General features: G+C 31.3%; 3 protein-coding genes and 1 non-coding gene across 4 annotated transcripts; all 4 read right to left on the bottom strand.

The window, feature by feature from the left end:
• Positions 1-213: 213 nt before the first annotated feature.
• Positions 214-1,503, bottom strand: LOC123904605 (the record flags this gene model as incomplete). The annotated part of the gene is made up of 3 exons (XM_045954244.1): positions 214-511; positions 989-1,039; positions 1,263-1,503. Coding segments are annotated over 3 exons (321 nt in total), but the record flags the coding sequence as incomplete, so codon positions are not given.
• On the bottom strand, positions 558-631 carry TRNAV-CAC. Its single transcript has one exon. It is a non-coding gene; the product is annotated as a tRNA-Val (tRNA).
• Positions 1,504-2,896: 1,393 nt separating the features above from the next.
• Positions 2,897-5,869, bottom strand: LOC123910667 (WAT1-related protein At1g68170-like). Its single transcript, XM_045961845.1, has 7 exons — positions 5,567-5,869; positions 5,211-5,273; positions 4,968-5,084; positions 4,592-4,844; positions 3,718-3,876; positions 3,438-3,589; positions 2,897-3,325 (listed from the first exon to the last, which is right to left on the bottom strand). Exons 1-7 carry the CDS (start codon positions 5,758-5,760, stop codon positions 3,037-3,039), a joined length of 1,227 nt encoding a protein of 408 aa, XP_045817801.1. The 5' UTR covers positions 5,761-5,869; the 3' UTR covers positions 2,897-3,036.
• Positions 5,870-20,892: 15,023 nt separating this feature from the next.
• On the bottom strand, positions 20,893-23,425 carry LOC123910666 (WAT1-related protein At1g25270-like). The gene is made up of 7 exons (XM_045961844.1): positions 23,217-23,425; positions 23,007-23,069; positions 22,781-22,897; positions 22,440-22,686; positions 21,780-21,938; positions 21,527-21,678; positions 20,893-21,294 (listed from the first exon to the last, which is right to left on the bottom strand). The coding sequence occupies exons 1-7, from the start codon at positions 23,408-23,410 to the stop codon at positions 20,988-20,990; spliced, it is 1,239 nt and encodes a 412-aa protein (XP_045817800.1). The 5' UTR covers positions 23,411-23,425; the 3' UTR covers positions 20,893-20,987.
• Positions 23,426-24,434: the final 1,009 nt, after the last annotated feature.

The raw sequence follows: 24,434 nt of genomic DNA, 5'->3' as shown, positions 1-24,434 counted from the left end.
GTTTTGTATAACTTTGGTACAATTAATATGAATTTTAATTCATAAAAAAAAAGTGTATTATTAGCATTATTTAATCTTAACTTTTCTAATAAGAAAATAAACGGAACCTAAAAAATAGAAAGCATAGGTAGCAATTTTACAAGTGTGTTGCGATAGCAAAATTGCCTTAAACAATTTTTTTTAAAGTAAATTTTATAATCACTAGACTATATAACAAAAAAAAATTATGGATATCAATATTCATTCACATTACAAACTTTTTTTATGGACAGTCATCACAAAACATGTTTATCCTCATGGTACATGAACAAATTTGATCTTAAAAAACTTTGCACTAATAGTACAAGTTTATTTTAAAGATGCTACTACAACAACGAACAAATTTGAAAATTATTGATAAGGTAGTTAAGAATATTTATTTCAATGATAACTATAGTTGATAAGGTGTTGGTGAAGTGAGTTAATGCTTCTTTGATTAATATTCAATCCATGCCTTTCTCCACCATAGAATCTGCAAAATTAAATACAAAGAAAAAATACATAAAAATGTTTAGAAGTGTCTGAGCCCAGGTTCGAACTGGGGACCTCTAGTGTGTGAGACTAGCGTGATAACCGACTACACCACCCAGACCTTATTAATACTAAACCTTCCATAAACTGTATTAAACCATAATCTATCTTCAGCACTAGTTGACGAGAGTTGACCAATATATGAAAAAAAAATATATATATATATATATATATATATATATATATATATATATATATATATATATATATAGGGGAGAGATCAAATTACACTAGTGTAACATTTGAGTAATGTTACACCGCTCAATAACGCTTTAACGAATACAAATTTTACAAAATTCACCGTTGGATTGAAAACTTATATCGTATAGATCATCCATGTTAAATTTTACAAAAATCTAAAATTGTTTGATATGTTATTGAGACCGATGAAGATTAATGGGTAATGTTTGTTAGTTACCTGGACCGCATCTAATCTGGCACTTGCGCTCACACCTTGCTTGAAGCCTTGCTGCACATGTAACACATATATATCAAAACTATTATCCAAATACATGTTGGGTTATATTGAAGCTTTTATGCAAACAAACAATATGATTAATTTAAAATTTGAAGCAAAATAATCAACTAAGACTCAATAATAATTAGATGAATGATTAATTGAGATATATTAGTTTTGTAAAAGAAAAATTAAGCAAAAAAATAAAATAAAGGGATGAGAGTGAGTGGCATACAGTCTCTTTGAACACAGCCAGTTTGGCAACCATCTAAGCAATCAGAAGCATCAGGCACAACTGTATCCATTTGTGAAAATATAAGAAATAAAAGCATCACCACAACCACTGTTTTCTTCATCTTCTTCTTCACACCCTTTACTAATTTCTCTAGTTTTTCTATGGTTAGTTTTGGTAGGTAGAATAGAAAATATATATAGAGAGATTTATTGATTAGTATAGTTTCAAGAAATGACCATAATCATACGGAGAAACTACGATAATGCCAAGTCATAATAAATGCATAGCTATCCAAAAAAGAAGAACTCAACTCAAAACACTCAAGCTAGCACATGTACTATGCTGCCTAATTACATACACCTGTCTGCCATAATCAACATCCATCCTAAGCCGCCTATATTGAATACTCAATATGAAGTATGAACTCTTAATCTTACGGTGTATTTTTTTTTTTAAAATAGTTTGGTGATTAAAATTTCATATTTTAAAAATGAATATTTGGGAAAATTAGGTTCGAAGTATAAAGATAATTGATTATTATCCGAAATCATAGATCCATTATCATGATAATGATTTTTTTTTTGTCAAATAGTTTTGTGGCTAAAAATTTCATCTTTAAAGTGAATAAGTGGGATGATCAGGGTTCAAAGTTCGAATTCCGACACCCTAAATTATAATAATAATGTCTCTGCCAACTGAGCTAAGCTCATGAGACTTATGATAATGAATTCTATATGGTCAAATTTGATCAAACAGTTTATAAGAATATTTTCTATATGGATGTACAAAATCGTTTTAACCAATTTTTGGGTCTCAACTTGGTTTAGTATGACGAGAGCTTTTTACTTGCCACAACCTTTGCTATAGGCTCATGCCACATAAAAGTGGACAATGATACTTCATAGATAAATATTAGTAGTTAATTAATTATCATATAGTGGGAAGGATTTGTTAGAAAAAGAACTTAATACTCATTCAACGTCTCAGTCTATACCACTCAAGTAATCGTTTAAGAATAAAAATGATGCACATTATTATAACCTAATAGCACTAATGGGCCAAGCCCAATATGAAGTTAGCTATATTGGACTTTTGAAATAGGAAAAATATCGGTGCATGAAAATGGGGTCTATTTAGAAAAGAAGACACACTCACATTTTTAGATTCGTAGTGATTTGAGTGTTAGAGGCACATTTGCAATCATAGACAAACATTTTGTTTTTGAAAAATGGCATCAATTTTACTTTCAATCATTTATATCTTGTTTTCGCAATTGTTAGATGGCTATTGTTTATCTCACATATCTTTTTTACTTTAACTATATATCTATGATTTCTGTGGTGTGGAATGAATGATTTGTTGTTTGTTATGTGATGTGAGTCACTTCAAATGCTATCAGAATATATTGACCATTTTAATTTGACTCTAAGTAAGTTCATATAGATATTGTATAACTTCAAATGCTATTAGGCTTTGCCATTTTGGGAAAAAGTAAACTGAAGTTACCCGAATTTAGTTCAGATGATAAGAACATCACATTTTATATGTAGGAGTCGGAATTCAAACCACGAATACTCTACTTACTCATATTTAAAAAGAGAAATTCTAACCATTATACTATCTGAGAAAAAATAAAAACTGAAATCCGTAGTTCATTAATTGGTTAACTATAGACAAAAGTATTAGTGGACAAATTAATTTAAACTATAAAGGGACATGCTCTCTGCAACTTCATTATGTCCGGAGCATTACAATGGAAATATTTTTAGACACATTAATTAGTTGAACATTTCTGTATCTCTTGATCATCACTAATACTACTACTAATTTCTCTATTTTTTGATAAATAATCAACATGATCTTTATCAACTTCTGTGTGATTATTGTTGACATGTAATTTATCATGATCTACTACTTCTAGTGTGGGCATAACAACAACTTCTATATCTTCAGTTTCTTGGGCAATTTTTGATGTAGCCAATTGAGCAATCTTTTTCATTTCTTTACTCTTACCCCAAAGAACCATGTACAAACCACACACAATCAACACTGCTCCAATCAAGCTACACATTACCAAACCATAATCAATATATATATATATATATAATCAATTTTTCTTTTATAAACCAATGTAAATTGTTAGTATGTATTAGCTAGGTGAGTATATATACATACCTTCCTAAATATAAATTTTCATCCAACGTCATAGAAGCGACGATAGTCACAAACAAAAGCATCAGAGGGTTGAATACAGACGCAAATAGTGGCCCCCTCATCTTTATGCACCACGAAGTCACGATTACCACTAATCCAGATGCAACGATTCCCTGCAATATTAAAATTAAACATTACATAAAAAAATACTTAAATTCCTTTTATCAATTTGTACATGAAATTTTATACAATTAAAGGAGTGTAACTAATTGGAGATTTAAATTAAAAAGAGTATATATACCGAGTAAGCCACAGCTAATAATCTAATATTCCAACCCAACTTCCATTGGCTCCAATCTCTTTCAACACAAAGACCAAAAGCAGTGGCTTGTATTGCTCCCATTGTAGACATTAAAGCTGTACTTGAGTAATGACTTGGATATTCTTTGCTCATTTTAGCCTGTGTGCCGCAAGAGTCAAAACATGTCAATAATTAAACAACTCCTTCATATATATTTTTGATACACTAAAATGCAAGATAATTTCTAAAATTCCACCCTCCCCACATTTCTTTTTTCACATGAAAAACTTCGGGAAACGTTTACCGAATTTTTTTGTAGTGTAAATTCAACTAAAGTTTGAAAAAAATTTTAAAAAACGTTTTTCGAAATTTTCTGAGTGAGAAAAGAAATTTTGGAGGGGGAGAAGAATTTTTCAAAATGAAAATAAGCTAAATTAAGCATTTGGGTCGGCCCAAATTTGAGGCCTATTAAGTCTTAACTCTAAGTCCATCAAGAAGCATTTACAAAAGAGCTATATAAGCTTAGAAAAAGTCCCAAATTATAGTATTTTCTTTCGAGTAAACTGTCAAATACCCCTCTTAAATTTTAAAATTCGTCAAATATCCCCCATTTGGAAATAGACAAATACCCCCTGAAATTATAAAAAGTCAATCAAATTATCCCCTGACGCAGACTCTGACTGATAGTGTCAGGGGGCAATTTGACTGACTTTTTACAATTTCAGGGGGTATTTGCTTATTTCCGAATTTCAGGGAATATTTGACGAATTTTAAAATTCAAGGGGGTATTTGACAGTTTACTTCATTTACTTTCATTTAATGTAAAAAATATATATATTTTCAAAAGTAAGAAAATAAAATAAATAAAGCTGACCTGAATGATTAGCCACAAAGAAAAAGAGAAGCAGCTTGCTACTGCACACAGAACACCCAACCATTTACTACCAGAATTAACATTTAGTGATGCCACGTGGCTATTTTGGTGTTCCAAAAGGTTGATGTGGAAAGGCCAGATATTAATTTCTACACCTTTGAGAAAAATCAACATCATTGCCCCACCAATTCCAATTATAGTTCCTAAAACCTTTGCTTTTCCACTTGCTGCCCTCAAATTTAATTTTTCAAATCTGTATGTATGTACAAAATTTGAAATAAATTAATATTACACTAATGAAATACTAATAAAATAATTAATATACTACTAGTAAGTAATTAGTTAGTGTAATTGCATGAAAATGATGATTAATTACCCGCATGAAACGGCCATGATAAAAGTGATGGCTGGAATAAGGTTGTAGATAGCTGATGCAAAAGTTGCTGATGTTAAAGCCAAGGCCTCATAGAAAAGATTTTGAAATAAACTTCCCCTGCAACATAATTACATAATCAGTTTGATTAATTAATTATTTATTAACTAACCTTATAGTTTTCCTATTACATAGTTAATAATTAGGGTACCCTATATGCATATACATATTGTTTAGTTAACATACCCAAACAAGCCACAAAGAAATGCCATGAAAAGTACCCTCCAAGTCAACTTTGGCCTCTTCTTCCTTCATAGAACAAAACAAAACAAATCAAAGTTAATTAACTATTACCATATGTAATTAGGTATACTACTAAAAAATTGCTATTTAGTGACCAAATTATTTCAGTCTCTATAGCGAGCGTATTTTGTAATTGTTGATAAGTCAGTAAATGAGTCTGTGACCAAAATAGAGACTGATTTGCGAATTGTGGTTAAACCACTGATCGCTAATCTTAGCAATTGCTTAACATTTTTGGTCTCTAAATTTGTCGCAAATTGATAAAATGAATTAGATAAGAGAAGGAGGTGCAAGCAAACCTTTCAGAAATGAGAGCAAGAGGAACAGTGAAAGCAGAACCAAAAGCAAGACGATAAGCAGTAGCAACTTTAACAGTCATTCCATCATTGATGGCAAGCTTATAGAGAACATTAACTGCAGCATATGCAATTTGCACCAACACCATAAGCATCACTGGTTTCAAACCATGCATTCTATTCCACACCCCTTTCATAATTGATATATCTATATATCTATCTATGAATTATGAAATATATTGGAGACAAATCAAGAACTATGAAATTGGAAGTAATAGAGATGTGTGAAGATGTAGAATATATATCCACCACCAAATCAAAGGGGGTATTTATACTTCCTTGTGCACGAATATATTTTCATATTTGAAGATTCAGATTCTAAAAAGAATGATTGGATAATAGTTTTTTACATAAAGTAAAGGATTTGGATTGCCTGCCGTAAAAAAAGCACGTGGTTTTAGATTATTTTGAATTTCAACGGTTGATATATGATCGGATGTCTTAAATTAAATAAATAAAAAACAATCGTTAACTTTTGATCAGACGGTCCAAATAGATTTCGGCATCAGGCAGTAGCCACACCAAATCCGATTCCTTAAAGTATATATTACACCTTTTAAACTTATTGAAGAGCACTAAGATTATTAGTAGTACTTATATAATAGTCCAAAATATAAGTTAATCTTTACGTAATATAGGGAAAAAAAGAAGCATGCACAAGTTTTTAGACACGTGCAAATCACGTTGGTCAATTGGGACGTCTTGCCAATTAGGCCTTAATCTTTTGCCTTTAATTTGCTTTATTTATGCTGACAAAAACTGGACAGTGGAAGACAATAGTTGACAAATTAGACCTGTGGCAAGATTACATGAATATGGATTATGTACATAATTTGCTATTGAACATTATTGGCTGGCTTGCTTTGTGTGTGTGTGTGTGTAGGACCATGAATTGCTTCATGTATAATTAGCTTTAGAATGTTGTTGGTTTAATTTATTGTCTTTTTTCAATTTCCATCAACAACACTAGTCATAGAAATGTTTGTCGTTGTTAATTTTGTCACACCCTTAATTCTTTTAAAATTTTGCAAGCTAGATATTAATTGGTATATTTACTAACATCATGTGTGTGTAGATTAGAGAATATATACATATATATGGAAGAATTTTTGACTTGCAGAAATGCTATTCATTTTCATAATATATTGAATTCATTGGATAACAATTCAATCATCTCCTTGAGAAGAGTATACTCTAAAAGATTAATTAACGTATTCTTTTATGGAAGAATATATTCTTTAATTTATTACCTACTTATTATTTTAAGGTGGTAGGTCGTCCTCGATCTTTTCCCAGTATCCTCCTCTAGGCCAATGAGTAAGGTGTGATTCTGATAGTTTAGCCAAGACTCCCTGGACACAACGGATCATGGTGGAATATTTGTTTGAGATAATCATGCTATGGATTGTTTTGCATCTTTCCATATAACTGTTTTTCCATGTTGAATTTCACGGTGTCGTGTTAGTAATAGAGATTTCCTTCTCCAAAGGCCGGTTCAATCTTGGCTTGATAGTGATTTACTTATAGTGGCATAAGTGTTTGTGTGCCAAGGGACTTGGTCTCTTGAGAAGCTCCAAAATAGGCGGAGCAAATATCTCACTCTCACTCAACAAATGAATTTTCATGTCTCTTAACATTATTTTTAACAAAAGAAACACTTGTATCGATGAGTTTACTAATTTTAGCAGTAGTATTAATGTATTATAGATATTTAGTGGTGGGATTTAGCACATGATTTTATTTAGGAAGATTTTATTTAATCGGTTAATTCTTCTTTCATACAAATTCAAATAATGCTCCTTATTTTGAGAGTTTTGGTTTTGTTTGTCCCTCGTTTTTTTCGTTTGTTTGCTCTTAATACATCATTTTATTAAAAGAGATTTCTTTTATCATCGTTTAAGTCTTCTTTTATGCATATTCAAATAATACTCCTTAATCAATTGTTAGTTGATTCAATGGTTCAGAAAGAAGTTGAAACCACTTGTTGCTACCGAACCAGATTAAACAGTTCGATTACCGGAGACTGGTGGTAGAAAAAATAAAATAAAAATAATGCTCATTATTCTGAGAGTTATTAGTTTTACCTCCTTTTTGGTTTTTTAGATAAAGTTTGACTTACTACATTAATTGGTAACTAAAGGGCCCAACTAATTGAAATCGCAGATGTTATAGTGATGTCTGCATACCATCATTCATATTATTTTCAGAAAATACATTTCTTTTTGTTTTTCTTATATAATAAAATTTAGGTGTCTGTGCATTTTTTCAATATAAAAAAATAATTTAGGTGAATTATGTTGTGAATTCGTCGTAAAATCACACCAATGAATAACTTGATGTGTGGAGCAATAGAACGGCAACCAATAACAAGCGGAATAAGCAATAATAATAATAACCGATAAACAAGATAAAGGAGAAGAAAGAACACGATAATTTGTTTACCCAGTTCGGTCCAATAATGACCTAGTCTGGGGGAGAGAGCAGCCCCTCCGTTCCACTATATCAAACGAGTAACTTTACAAAGAGTTCCAATTGAGTTACAAGAATTAATCCTAATTCTACCCAAATCCCGAATCTCTTCCCGTGGCCAAGAGACTCAATTTGATAAGTGTTTTCCAAGGTGTACCGCAAAGATAGTTCACTCACCCTAGAGTTGTACCAAGAGAAAAAAACCTTTTTCCTCTCTAAAACCCTAGCCCTTGTGTGGTGGTAAACCCTAATCCTTGCCTCTACATCTCTACTTTCTTTCTCTCTCTCTCTCAATTTTTCTATGAATAAAGCACTCCCTATTTATAGAAAAATATATGCCAAAAATTAGTAACAAATCTGTTTTAAAATAAAACAAATCCAAGTCAGAATGTCTTCCAAAAAAATATATTTTTTTCCCAAAAAATCTTCAAAACATCAAAGATGCAAAAAGATTCAACAAAGATTTTTCTGACTTCTTGTAACTGAGATTTCAAGGCATATCCAACAATTCTCCACCTTGCCTTTAAATCGATGGTGATCCCATCAACCACCGTGCTGCTCTCTCCATCTTGAATCTTCTATTCAAGATCACCGGACTGTACCTCCCTCTTCATCCTCGGAATGCCTTCCGCTCTCATGAAGATCTTGCATCCCACTACCATAGGATTTTAGGTAGCCCCACAAGATTCACCGCACCCTCTTCAGACTCCGAACTGGTCAAGTCCGTACCTCCCTGAAGAAACGCTTGCTCCCAACTATCATCGGAATTTTAGATAGCTCAACAAGCTCTACCATCCCTCTTCAGCCCCCAGATTGTGCCTTTTCCGTCCTCCTGAAGAATCGCTTGCCTCCGACTATCCATGGGATTTTGCGATAGCCCTACAAGCCTTCACCACTCTTCGACCCCGGAATGCCTTCCGTACTCTCGAAGTTTTGCTTGGCTCCAAACCAACCTTGGAATTTTAGGTGGTTCCACAAGCTGCAACATCAAACTCTCCTTGTATCCAACTACCTCCAGCAGTCTCACAAGTTACCAAGTCTGATCACCTGTTGCTTTCAATTGCCTCCCTGAAGATCCTCTCAAGGTCTTGCACTTCTTCAGCCACAATTGAAACATAATCCACAAGGTCTCCATGGTAATCCCCTTTGGTTCAACAATACCACTCTCCTTCATATCTCCGATTAGATAGCCAAGAGATAATGTTGACTGTCTACCACTATTGGAAGACTCCACCTCAAACCGAGTTTCCACCAAAGTATACCCACCATGATCTCCACCTTGTAACACGCAAGACCTCTTCAACTCCTCTGAAACATACTTCAAGCTATTGTTAGTCTCCAACAATTCCAGTTCAGTTCAACACCTATTAAACCTTGTTCACTACTCCAACTAAACTCATGTCACTAACAGGTCCACCCGAAGTCCCACAACTCAACCACATTATGAGAATCACCACTAGTTATTGATGCATACCATATATCTTTGCATCTAAGTTCAGAAACATACCTCACATCGTGTAAAGAAACTCACGATTGTCAAACTTCGTAAGACAAGCTAAACTCATACCTTGAAACTTCAAGCTTTCCGTCTTCAAGATGAACGGCTCCACCTTCAACTAGCTCTAGAGTCTCAAAGTATTCATTCTTTGACCACATGTGATAGAAGCATCCAACGTCCATGACTCAACACTCCACCGAATCTCAACTTCCACTAGCACCTCCACATCCTCATAATAAAGTTGTTGTTTCAGAAGTAACCCGAGTATTCTTAGCACCGCCTCTCCAGGCTGACCTTCTTCGCTATCTCCATTAACCTTTTATCTTCGAGGCACCAGATAACAACACTCCATGTTTTATCCATCATCCCGAACATTAAAATTGCTTCCATCTTCACTTTCAACAATTCCAAATTGTTTTCGGAAAGTCCCTCGATATCCGACTTAAAACCCATGGTGCTCACTTCAAATTGTTCCAATTGCCCCACGGTGGGCGCCAATTGTTGTGAATTCGTCGTAAAATCACACCAATGAATAACTTGATGTGTGGAGCAATAGAACGGCAACCAATAACAAGCGGAATAAGCAATAATAATAATAACCGATAAACAAGATAAAGGAGAAGAAAGAACACGATAATTTGTTTACCCAGTTCGGTCCAATAATGACCTAGTCTGGGGGAGAGAGCAGCCCCTCCGTTCCACTATATCAAACGAGTAACTTTACAAAGAGTTCCAATTGAGTTACAAGAATTAATCCTAATTCTACCCAAATCCCGAATCTCTTCCCGTGGCCAAGAGACTCAATTTGATAAGTGTTTTCCAAGGTGTACCGCAAAGATAGTTCACTCACCCTAGAGTTGTACCAAGAGAAAAAAACCTTTTTCCTCTCTAAAACCCTAGCCCTTGTGTGGTGGTAAACCCTAATCCTTGCCTCTACATCTCTACTTTCTTTCTCTCTCTCTCTCAATTTTTCTATGAATAAAGCACTCCCTATTTATAGAAAAATATATGCCAAAAATTAGTAACAAATCTGTTTTAAAATAAAACAAATCCAAGTCAGAATGTCTTCCAAAAAAATATATTTTTTTCCCAAAAAATCTTCAAAACATCAAAGATGCAAAAAGATTCAACAAAGATTTTTCTGACTTCTTGTAACTGAGATTTCAAGGCATATCCAACAAATTAGATTTGGTAGTCATGTCAAAGGAGACAGACAATTAGTTTATATATTGTTGACTAGTTGTTAGCCGTAATTTATATTCCATAACTTTGTTAAATATTTTTTTGACAAAATATCTATGTTAAATATTTATTGTAACACTAATTGTACTTTTTTTTTTTGACAAAAACACTAATTGTACTTGAAGTTATTAATTTGGAAAAGTTAATATGTATACTTAGAAAAATATCAAGTCCCATTATCCCATAATTGAGTTATTAGAACACTTTTAGCTACATGATGAATTCATACGATTCCACGAATCAAACACCTTTACTAAAGTGTTAATGCCCAATCCTTTTTATTGAGTGCTAGCATGTGAACTTTATTTGGTTATGGTACACAATAACTAATTTTTTATAAATTTTCTCAACTCAATTATATATAATTGAACGTGTTAAACACTAAATATAAATATACATTTTAGTTCAAATTCAAATTTAATTTGTCATATTATATAAGTCTTGTTTTTTCTGCAGGGCAACAACCCATGCAAGAGCTTTAGACCCCAAGATTTGAGGAAAAAAAAAACCTCAAATTAATTCAATTTAGTTATAAATATATGTTAAGACAATTTTATTTTTTTTCGTATTTTTTAGTTGTGTTGGTAAAGTTGAAAGTCTCAAATTCAGGTCCAATCACTATCTTAGCAATATTTAGATTTTCTATTTATTTTTCATACTACTTTGCGTAATTTTCTTTTTACAAGGTCTCACAACAAAATCTGATTTAGGCCTCTAATTATATTAGGTCACCCTGTCTTTTCGGTAGAATCAACTCCTCTTGGCTAATGAATTCACTTTTAATGAAGAATAAAATATATGTTTTATCGTTAATCAAAAAAATATATATGTTTTATCGTTACCATGATGTCGTACAAAATTTTACCTACCGGAAAACTTGTGATTTGTGAGATAGACAAAATGAATTCTTCCCTCCCAATTAAATTTTTTCCACATGTAGAAATAAAAAATTGAAACATTAACTATCTATTTAAGCTGTTAAAAATCTTTATCACATGAACCATTCATTGTTGATAAATATAAAGTATAGTTTTTAATCTTATATTATATGATATGATACACCCAAATAGGGAACATACACTACATTTAAATCGGACACTACATGTGATGTGATACATTTAACTCCGCTCATTCAAAACGCATAGCCATCGCAGTGGAGCCACTTCAAAAAGATCCCCAATGCATCAAGTTGGCAAAATAAAAGGAAGAGAGCTGGAAAAAGGTAAAGAGCAAATCCCTTATCCTATGAACCAAATATCCAAGATTCTAGTATAAAACATCAATTCAATTACATGATTGATTTTGCATTAAAATTGTCTAGCATGATGATTTGGACATAAACTTGTTTGATACTATTGTATCAATCAAATTATGATTTGGTGTTTGGTGAGCATGATTATGATCAATGATTAATGAATTTGATTTTGTAAATTACTACTAGCTAGTGTGCATATTCATGGCATGCACAAAAAATATTAATAATTTAATCACTTTGAGGAAGGAGGTCAAGCCAATGTTGGTTAAAAAAAAACCTCCTGTCTTATATAATATATTGACAAAGATTTTTTTTAGATTCATTGGAAATTGATGTATATAGTCAATAATATAAATAAGATACATCAATTATTCAATAAATTTGAAAAAAAAATTCTTACTTATATATGAGACAAGAGAGGATAATAGAGTACTTGAATGTTTGACAATATTGAGTTTTCGAAACGTGATTTATGTTAATAGGAGTCACATAAAGTTTCACGTGTTATAAATATATAGATAGATTAATCATTACTCCCTCCGTCCTAAAATATATAAGTAAATATGAGTAAAATAAACTTGATGTATTAAAGATTTGGACTAAATACATTCACTTTTGCTGACCAACTTTTGCTTATATTTTAGTATGACGGAAGGAGTATTTTACAAGCCGATTTTATAAAGGCCGAGTCAGGTTCAATCTAAGTTTAATTAAGATGATATTATAATCTATTCAAGATTCATTCAACTATAACTACTATCTGATCACCATTGCCCGAATACTTGAGTCACACTCTATAAAGTTCCATTTAAGAGTTTGGAGGAGAGGACATTGGGGGGAGAAAAAAAGAGAAAAGATATAAATCTTTCATTATTTTCGAGGAAATGATTTTGTAAAGAACGATAAAAGAATGTTTATAATTAATAGTATATTTTAATATTGAGAATATTATATACTTCCTCCGGCCTTATATATAAGCAAAAGACAACAAAAAAATTTGGCTTTAAATACAAGGAAAAGTTACCAAAAGTAACTTCATTAAATGCTATCATTCCAAAAGTATCCCTAATTAATTGTTCAACTTTTTACTTGATTGTAGAGTCTCAATGTCAATTTAATACTATTAGAAGGTCATTTTAGGAATTGTAATAAAAATTTCACATAAAATAAAGACAAAAAAGTAACTCCTTAATAAGTGTGCAAAATGAAATTTTGGCTTACAAAAGAGGACGGAGGGAGTATCATGTAAAAGATTTGAAGAATTTATCTAAAATCCTCCCTCAATATATATTCCCCGATTTTTTTTAAAAAAATGAAGAAAAATGAACCACCAAATCCCTCTCACTAGGGTTGGGAATAGGCCAGGCGGCCTACAGGCGCCTTCGGCCTGGCCTGTTTAAGCCTGACCTGACCTGACCTGTTTATTAAAAATGCTAGGCTCAGACTTTGAAAAAAGCCTATTTACATAAATAGGTCAGGCTCAGACTTTTAAAAAAGCCTACAAAGCCTGATAGGTTGGCCTGTTTATATTTAATAATTATTATTTATGTAATATTATTATTTATATAATAATTTTATTATGGCATACTTAACTTTGTCGTAATCGTATTTGTTATTTTATTAGCTTTTAATTCTTGTGCTAATCATTTTATTAGTCTTTTCTTAATGTTGTAGAAATTATAAAAAAAATTAAATGTGAAATAGGCATTAAAGTCTGTTTAACCTATTTAAAAAGACTATATAGAGTGATTCAAAAAAAAAAGCACTATATAGAGACATTTATGTAGCACTTGCTTTTAAACAGGCTACAAGGCCATATCAGACTTTAAAAAGGCTCAGGCCAAGCAAAAAAAAATTGTATTTGATAGGCCGTAGACCATGCTTAGGCCTGAAGAAAAATCTTAGGCCAGACTCAGGCCTGTCAAAGCCTGCCTGACCTGGCCTATTCCCGACCCTACCTCTCACCCCCTCATAAACTTCCAAACAAACTCTAAGGGGGTTAGGGGACATTTGGGTAAAATGGAAGGATAAAGGGAAAATGGAAAGAAAAAGGTCGTCTCCAACATGAATGAGATATTTTATTTTTTTCTTCACAATATAAAATATATTTAAATTGAGAAACTCAAAAAAAAAATATTGGAGAAAGATTCTTGAGGGCACAAATAAAATTTTCAAATTCAATCTATATTGTTATAACTTATAATACTCTCAAAATTAAAAAATATATTAATCATAATTATTTATTTATCATTCTACAAAAATACTTTATAAATAAAACGTAATATTTTTCTGCATTTCTCTCTCGTACTCTAAGACTCTTTCTAGTTTCCTCCCCTCAACTCCAAACTTTTATACAGAGCATAATTGTTCAATCTTAAACATGAGTTGGGCCAACTCATTAATTTTTAATAGTGAAACCTAAAATAATTTTTACTATACCGAACCTTTTTTGGATGCATATTGTGTTTTTTTTTTTTTTTTTTTGTTGAAGGCTTGAAATTAGGATTTTAAACTAACTCAAAAGAAAAATAAAAAATTAGGGCTTTAATTGCCTTGTTCTTAGGCCAATTCTAAACAAGAGGCGTGATTGTGTTTAAAAATAGTGGATAATTTTTACATTATAAGTCGGTTTTATAAGAGTTGAACTATGATGAATACAAAATTTTAAGAATTTATGTCTAAATATTGTCATTATTTATTGTGTGAAATTAATTTGTGGGTTGCTTAAATTCATTCAAAGAACTTGAAAGATTTAGATTAAGTGTGTCAAATTCATTGTATAGAAGAAATGCTAAAAAATATCTACTTGAAGAGTTGATCGTAGCTGTTAGAAGCAGATCCTCATTCTTCAAATTCATATCCTCCAATTCAATGATATTTTTTTTTTGGTCAAATTGGAGACCTACTTTAAGACTCAATGGAGCATAAGCATTATTGTATCCAATATATACTTGAGTTTTCTTTTAATTTCTACACAATATATTGTTTCTTTTCATTTATGTTGGAACTTTAAATTCAATTCTCTATATATCTTTTTGTTAATAATGAAACATGAATTTTTAAATAAAATCCAATTGTTATTATCTTAATGATTTAAAGAGATATTGCGCACAATAATGAATCTTGCATGTGGTTTATATGATTGTGTGGAAACTCTGTATTTGTCTGGGTTAAGGCAAATCAAATGGTGGAATACTTATCTTCAATTTGGGGCCAAATATTCTAAGTTCATCAAATTCAAAATGGTATAGACTGTTGTAGCATGTGGCATCTTTGTTATAAAGCACCACAATGTATGTTCTATATTATGCCAAGTCATGTTACCATTTTATTTTAATACACTAAATAAATAGAGTGAAACACAAAAACAGACGTACCTCAAAAGTTAGGGATGTCATGACTCAGGACTTTTAGGAATTGCTCAAATAAGCATCGGTTTGTTTTATTAAAAATATATTATGGTTCGAACTCGGAACTTTGCATGTGTGTGAGTTTCAGTGACGTTTGTTATTATTATTTCCTATTAATAGTAAGATATTTTTAAAAAACTTTACTTAATATAAATATTTGATGATAAACCTCGAAATATTAAATTTAGTAGATTTGTTTGAGTTATCCGTTGACAAAAATATTTTGGTGGCAAAGTTGTATAAGAGGGAATGGGGGCTGCGGGAAGCGGGTTGGACATGACAGCAATGTCTCTTTGTGTGGGAGGTGGAGATACATATGACATGTTGTGTTGTTTTGGATCTTATTTTCTCGCAGGAAGCTACACCAGATCAGTGGAGGTGGTTGCCTGATCCTAATATAGGCTACTCGGTCAACAAAGCTTACCATTTGTTAGCTCACATCGTTCCATTAGCGGTGGCTGCCCATAGTGATGTTATATGGAACAAAATTGCTCTCTTGACAATGTCTCTTTTCGCTTGGTCGAGGAATGTCTCATTTGGACTCAATATTATGTGCAGGTGGTTGTAGAGTCGTTGAAATTGCCAACCATTTGTTTTTTGGTTGCAATTTTTCTCTTAAATAAAATTCTTCATTGGTTAGGTGTGTACGGTCCGTTATCAAATGTTGTTGTTGACCACGCTTCACAATTTTGTAATGCTTATGTTTTTCGTAAAGAAGTTTGGTCTGATTTACAAGCGGTTTGGTTGTCTTATCGTTGGATTCTCTGGAAGGAAAGAAACAATAGGATTTTTGCTCGTAAAGATTCTTATGTGGAGATGTTGTTTGACAAGATGAAAAAATTATATCATGGTGGTGGTTGAAGACTAGAAAGAAAAGTTTTCATTGTGTTTTGAATATGTGGCGGTTAAATCCATTGTCTTGTCTAGGATGCTGATTGGTTTTTTGGATGTTGATGTTTTTTCATTTTTTGTAGCCCTTGTCAACTCTTTCGTTAAGCACATCTTGTGCTCAATTTTATTTTAATATATAGAACATGAGACTCTCTATTAACCCTCTATTGAAGATACTCTAATAACATTTTAAACTTCTTCTATTAATCCTTTGAAAATTTAAACACTAGAACCCAAAACTTTAGAATTGTTCACGTATGTAAACAAAAGATTAATATAAAGGGTGAGTTGTCATAGAGAGTTTTAGAGCACTCAAGAAAATGACTATTACGATACACTGTTTATAATAGAATAATGTTCAATCTCCTTTCTCTTAAGTGTCTCCTTTTATAGTCCACTATTCTTTGACCTAATGGGTTTTTTTTTTCATAGTTGAGGATCAAGCCCAATAATATGGCTCAGATTTCATATGCAACTCATCCGTATAGGAGACATGTAGCTGAAACATGCGTAGCTCACATCATTGTTTCGTACAATATGTGTGGCATGCCAAGACAAAGTCCAAATGTCTTGCATAGTTGAACCAAAGATTGAGCTCAATAATGGCCATGATGAGCTTGTTGTGTTGAAGATGAAGCTCGTGGTTGAGTTGAGCTAAAGATGAAGCTCATAGTGAGTCAAGTTGGGCTGACAGTGGAGCTCGTGGACGAGTTGAACTGGGCTGAAGATGGAACTCACAGTGACTTGTATAGTTAAAGTGTAATAGTTAGGGTACATACGATATAATCATCCATACAAATCATAATCGTCGGTCCACACCAAGCGTCAAGCCTATTAAGACATAGACGTTTGTTTCTTCATTATGTCATTGTCAACCAATACTGAGTCCAAGAGTTAAAGGTCTATCTTTTTAGTTCATAAAAGTTGTCTTATATATATATATCAATTAAAAGCCGCAAACACATGAATTTTTTCCTCCTATATTCCACGATTGACCACTGTACACTACACAGGTTCATCGCATTTTACCCTATAGGTGACTTGGTATTTTTCTTTATTCTCTACCATGCATGTCAAATTAGAAAAATGTGCTGGTGCATGTTCAATTAATCACGCCAAAAACTCTATACTATATGTTATGCATTACGTACCCTTGTTAAAAAAAATTCTCTTTGTTAAGATATCATAGAATATAGATGAATAAATACCGAGATTTTCTTTTTATTAATTTTAGGTATTATCAAATCGAAAATAAGTGTCTATAACATAGTAAAAAAAAGAAGTTAAAATAACCTTGTTTATGGTACGGTGATTCAGGATTATGTACTTTTTTTATTTAAAACTAGAACTTTGACCCATGTGGTGCATGAGTATAATTAGGTATAATATGTAAAATAAAAAATAAAATACAAAAATTCTAAGAGCATTTTCAATAAGAGTAGTATAGGGAATTTCATGGACTAATTATTCTATATTTGTTTATGTGCTTATTTCATATTTTATATATTTTTTAAATAGTTTTGGAACCCCGTCGTTTTGTTTACTTATTAAAAAAAATTGGTGATAACTAAAGGTTAAAAAATTGATGATAATTAAAGGTTAAAAAAAAATTAAAGACATAATCAAGAACATAAACTTAAGTAGACATCCATAAATAAATAAAAAATTGTGATTAATTCCGCCGTTCAAATTTATTGAAACCAGGGTTAACATATTAGTATTCCTAAATTCTTTCATAATTGAAGCACATGTTTTAGCGGTTGAAAGATTTTATTGTAAGTAAGGGATGCAGGTTCGATGACAAATCTGTATTTTTTTTAATATAAAGCTGCAATAAAAAGAAAGAGAAAATGAGAGGGGAAAAAATTTGGTTTAGGGTTAGCTTATGTTAGCAAGCTTATAATATAAGAGATTATCGGTTTTTAATTGTTTAAATTGTGCAATGAAATTTGATGGTGCTTAATTGTCGTATGAAATCTTTCCTATGAAAGTTGATGGAGCTTAACACTTTGTGGACATAATTTAAATCACAATTGGTCTGCTAGTGCATATTGTATCAATTGATCATCAGTTAATATTAAATCTGCAATGTTAAAATCAAAATAATGAATGCGATTAGTGACATAACTATGGTTGTGTTTGGTTGTATTGCAAAAAAAATTGATTTAGCAGAATTGAGTTTGATAATAACTTTCTAAATTACACGTGATAATAACTTTCCAAATCTCATATGATAATTATTCTCTATATTTATGATCCGGTAGAAAAAAAATCATTGATCAGGAAAGACATAAAAATATTTCGTGATGAATAATATAGTCAACAATAATTTTGATATGATATACTTTTAAAATTGATGGTGCTTATCAATTATTGCACATAATTTTAATCACAATTGATATACTTGCCATAATGGTTGGAAATATTGCCTTGCACTGAAGGGTTGCGGGTTCGAATCATAGTCAAGACAAAATTGTATTATTTTTTAATAAAAATTGCAAGATAAAATGGAGGGAAAACAGGGAAAACAAATTAGGGTTTAGAGTTTGCTTGTGTATACAAGCTTATAATATAAAAGATTTCTTCATTAATAGTTAACAATACCTCTATGTAAATTACGGATTGGTATTTATGTAATTGTGACGAGGTCCTTTCGATGATGTTAAGAAGTAAATACTGATTCAAGTTCAATGATGATTGGCGACACTATCTTGTTTTGGTTGCAACCATAGGCGAATTGGTTAAAAATTAACTCTAATGGGGCAGTTTCAGATAATTGAGCAAAACATGCTTGCGATGGTTGCAATTCTAGATAAGACATCTTTCGATGAAATTGAAGGAGAATCTAAAGAACACCGAAGAAGAATAGTGGTTACCATGTATAAGTTGTAATTAGATTCTTACACAATGTGAGCCCAATATATTTAGAAGCCTAGAGCAGTTAGTTTGGGCCAAATCAAGCCCAAGTTTGAAAACGGTGCTAATTGATATGAGGTATGTGATGTGGAGGAATGAAGAAATGTCTTTTGATAAAAAGAAAATATTAATATTTTTTTATAGGAATTTATTTGAATTAATAAATTAATGAGTTCATATAATTTAAAATAAACTAAAAAGCGTTCAGACATGTCTCTATCTAGGATATTTTGAGGCTTAATGCACAATCTATATAAAAGATGTAATATTATTTGAGCCACAAAATCGTCTATTAACATTTTATAATAAAACAAGTATAACATTTCACTCAATAATATATGTCTAATTCATTCTATGTTATAAAAAAATTGAAAAAAATATAATGGCGAGCTCTTGTTGGCCTTGCACTAGACAAGATCTATGTTTGGATAAGAAGATACACATTTTTTTAATTTAACTAGAAATTCTATGTTTGAATGAATATAATAAAGTAATGATTAAAGTGTTGAATATTTCAACTGGTTTGAGCTATGAGTTAGTTGAGGACGGTGAATGAAGAAAAATACTAAGGGCCCGTTTGATGCACAGGATAAGAGACAAGATAGGATAACTGTATCATATCCTGTCGCAATCCAGTGTTTGGTGATACAACATGATATGATAAGTTAATCCTGAAGCTTATCCTATCCTGTCTCTCTAGTTATAATTCTTATCCTGAATTTGAGCTGGGTTAGCAGCAGGATAGGATAAGAAGAAAAAAAAATTACTGATTTATTTTATAAAATATATTTTAAAATACATAAAATAAAATTAATAAAATATAAATAATAAAATAATTAATTTTTAAATATATATGTGATTTTCTCACATGGGTAATTTTGTAATTTAAATATTCTAAAAAAACAAAATTTTACTAAAATTACAATATTTTAAAGTAAAATGATTATTAAAAAATTGACAAATAGGGATATTAATTTAAATTTTATAAAAAATTAAATATAATTTTTTTGCAATATTAGTTTTATTATTTACGTATGAGATATATCATATATTTATTTGGCTTATCTAACATGTATATATTATTGAGTTATTTATTTGATCATGATTCATATAAAAAATTAAACTTGATTATTTTCTCGTGATTTTTATTTTAAATTATATAAAGTTATTTGATTACTTATTTATATTTTTTATTTATAAAATTCAAAGTATTACAAAATAATTTTTAAAAAATAACAATTGTTTTACAAGAGTAATTTTGTCAATTAAATATGTTATATATCTTATCACATTATTATGAGCAAGTATGTATTAAAAACAAAATATAATAGTTATCATGTTTGTTATCCTGTGTGCACCAAACATAGGATATGATAAGTGAGTATAAATGTTATCCTGTTGTTATCATATCCTATCCTTATCCTGTTTTATATCCTATCCTGTCACTATGCTATCATGCGCACCAAACGGGCCATAATATTACTAATTTTAAGTGTTTCAAAAGAAAAAGATAAAAAGAGTCACCACACACCACATTAATTATTGTAACAAAAATGGATGAAATTAAATGTGTAAAAAGATTGAATGATTAAACAAAAGTTATAAAATTGACTTAAAAATTATTTAACACAAGGAAATTTTGATTTAGAATATTCTTATTTACACATTTTACGCCATCATCACTCAAGACTTCACATAAAGGCTTGAAACCAATTCTTGTTTACCATTACTTTCAATGTCTTGTCCTTCATGTTCACATTTTAATGAATCATTATCATGTTCATCATCCTTGCCAACATTGTTGCTCTTACTATTGGTATGATTGTTGTTGCTACAGTTGATGTTTTCCGGATCTACGGTGATAGGCGTGACAACAACCTTAATTTCGTCGATTTCTTCGGTATCTAAATGAGTCAATCTTATCATTTCTTTACTCTTACCCCATAACACCATGTATAATCCAGCCATTATCAGCACTGCTCCAATTACACTATAAACATGTTTCACAAATTAGATCATGATCAATATATATAAGTAACTTTGCATAAATCCCCGTGAACATACAGTTGGTAAGAATATTGCATGTAAAATGCAGGGATCGGGGTTCGAACGTCGGTACTCCCACTATTTCACTTTAAAAGTGAAATTCTAGCCACTATATAACCAAAAAAATAACTTGGCATAAATAAGAGCATGCTCAAATACAATTAATGTATATATACCTTCCTAAGTATAAGTTCTCATCCAACATCAAGGAACCAGCAATGGCCACAAGCACAAGCATAAGGGGATTGAAAACAGAGGCATACAGTGGACCTCTCATCCCTACACACCATGCAATGACAATAACCATTATACCTGAGGCCACAATTCCCTACGACAACACCAATTCAAACCACCATGTTATTAGTTATTAAAAAAATTATGCTAGTTATTAATTATGTAATAGGAGTAACTAATTAACATTTGACATACTGAATATGCTGAAGTTAGAAGCCTAATACTCCAACCCAACCTCCATTGGCTCCAATCTTTCTCAACACAAAGGGCAAAAATAGTGGCTTGAATTGCCCCCATCAAGGACATTAATGCTGTACTTGAATAATGTCCTTGATATTCTTTGCTCATCTTAGCCTGCAAAGACAAAGACCTCATTTATTAGATTAAAATGATAATTTGAGCTGTAACATCAATGTTTTTGATGTTTATGTGATTTATTATTACGGCTTAATTGCACTTTTGATCCCCTATTTTTTAAGATCTACGATTTAGCCCTCCTATTTTAAAATCAAACACTTTTGTCCTTTTTTTTTTGTTGGTGATAAACACTTTTGTCCTTCTATTTTTTATTTTTTTTTTACTTTTGGTCCCCCATCCCATTTTTTAACCAACTTGAAGGAAAAACGATGATGTGACAGTATCCACATGATAAAATGTAGATGTTGTTCTTTGTCACATGGAACCATGTTGGGGACCAAAACTGCAAAAAAACATCAAAATAAGGGAGCAAAAATGTTTGATTTTAAAATAGAGTGACCAAAAATGCGATTAAATCTATTATTATTATTAAACTTCGTTTTTGTTCAATATCTAAATATAACAAATTGTAAATCATAATATATTCTTTCAACCGACCTGAATGATGAGCCATAATGCAAAACAAAAGCAGCTTCCAAGACCAAAAAAAATACCCAACAATTTACTACCAGAATCATCATTAAGTGTTCCATTTTTTCCCTTATGCAAGAGGTTAATGTGGAAGGTCCAAATGTTAATTTCAACGCCTTTGAGAAATGTTAGCAGCATTGCCCCTCCAATTCCGGTTATTGTTCCTAACACCTTAGCTTTGCCGGCCGCCGTTTGGATATTCAACCTTTCGAAACTGAACAAATTGAAGCAAAATATATAGTGATTGTACGTTGTCTAAATATTTTTAACAAATCTGAAATTATCTTTAGTTGAGTTTTAGTACTTACCCAAAAGAAACGGCCAAGATAAAAGTGACGGCAGGAATGAGATTATAAACAGCGGAAGCAAATGTTGCTGATATCAATGCCAAGGATTCAAAATAAAGGTTTTGAAATAAGCTTCCTCTGTGATTTTATTGTATGATCATGAAAAGAAAAAAAAAATGTTAAATTAGAATATTAGCAAAAAAGGAAGTGGAAAATTTAAAGTGTGATGGTGTTTACGTAATCCTACCCAAATAGACCACAAAAGAATGACATAAAAACAACCCTCCAAGTCAACTTTGGTCTGTTTTTCCTGTAAATAAATAGTAAATGAAAAAAAAAGTTAACTAACAAAGTTAGAAATTAATTAACAAATATTGTACATAAGTTTTTTTTTTTTGTAATTGTACCACACAGCGTTTAATAATCTAGTATATGAATGCATGGAGAAATTAAATACCTTTCAAAAATTAGGGCAAGTGGAATAGTGGTAGCTGCTGCGAAAATAAGACGATAAGCTGTAAGCACTCTGACGCTCATTCCATTATTTATGGCAAGTTTGTAGAGAACATTTACAGAAGCAAATGCAATCTGAACCATCAACATCATTAGGGCTGGTTTCAATCCATGCACTACTTTCCTCACGTCTCTCATTTTTCTCTTCAAGTGTTATTGTAAACTAAACTCGTACTAGAATTTTTTCCCAACAAAATTAATTAGTTGTTGCAAAAGATTATGATTGAAGAAATTAAATGGTAAATAAAACGATGAGTTATAGAAGTTGAGGGCAAGTAGTTTATATATGTAATGCAAAATTGCAAATGCTAGTGGAGAACACAGATTTCTAAGTTCAATTTTTCATAAAGGCATGCTTTTTTTATTCAATTTGCTATAGTTATGCGTAAGTGGTTGTGCCTTCTGGTTGGACCCTTGATTAACAAGTAACAATTGAACACTGGGAGGAAGCAAAATCTAAATTTTGTTATAACTACTAAGACATGTTTTTTTTCAATTGCTATAGTTTTTTTTTTTTTTTTTTTGACAAAATTCAATTGCTATAGTTATGCGTCAGTGGTTGCGCCTTCTGGTTGGACCCTTAATTAACAAATAACAATTGAACACTGGGAGGAAGCAAAATCTAAATTTTGTTAACCTTTGTATTAGTGCATCATATCACACATGGATAGAATCAAGTGTACCAACTACGTACTAAAGACTTTTTTTTTACTAAAAAGTATACTTAGACAAGTTGAGTTCAAGAAGAAAAAAAAGTGCATTTAGACAGGGGCAGTCTAGAGCATATATAATTAGACGGCTCAAATTTTAAGATAATTTTTTATTTTTGTTTAATATAAAATTATGAGGTAAGATCTGAACTGTCCGATCAAAATCAAACGACCTAAAATTTACTAATAGCATATGACTATACTGTTTTGCGACATACATAATCCATATCCTTAAAAAAAAAAAAAAAGGTTTTGTATTAGTATAGTAGTAGTTATGTTCAGGGATGATTTGCTACTTGATAAATTTTTACTCCCTCAATATTGTTCCACTTGATTTTGGTTTCTAATGTTTTCATTTTTTGGAGTACAACCTAGGCCTTGTAATTATTTATTTTCTCTTTTTAATATAATATAGGATATAGATAGAGGATAGGGACAAATGGAGATGTCAA

This window comes from Trifolium pratense, linkage group LG2, assembly GCF_020283565.1.
Source record: "Trifolium pratense cultivar HEN17-A07 linkage group LG2, ARS_RC_1.1, whole genome shotgun sequence".
Classification (NCBI taxonomy): Eukaryota; Viridiplantae; Streptophyta; class Magnoliopsida; order Fabales; family Fabaceae; genus Trifolium; species Trifolium pratense.
This window is presented reverse-complemented; position numbering and strand designations above follow the sequence as displayed.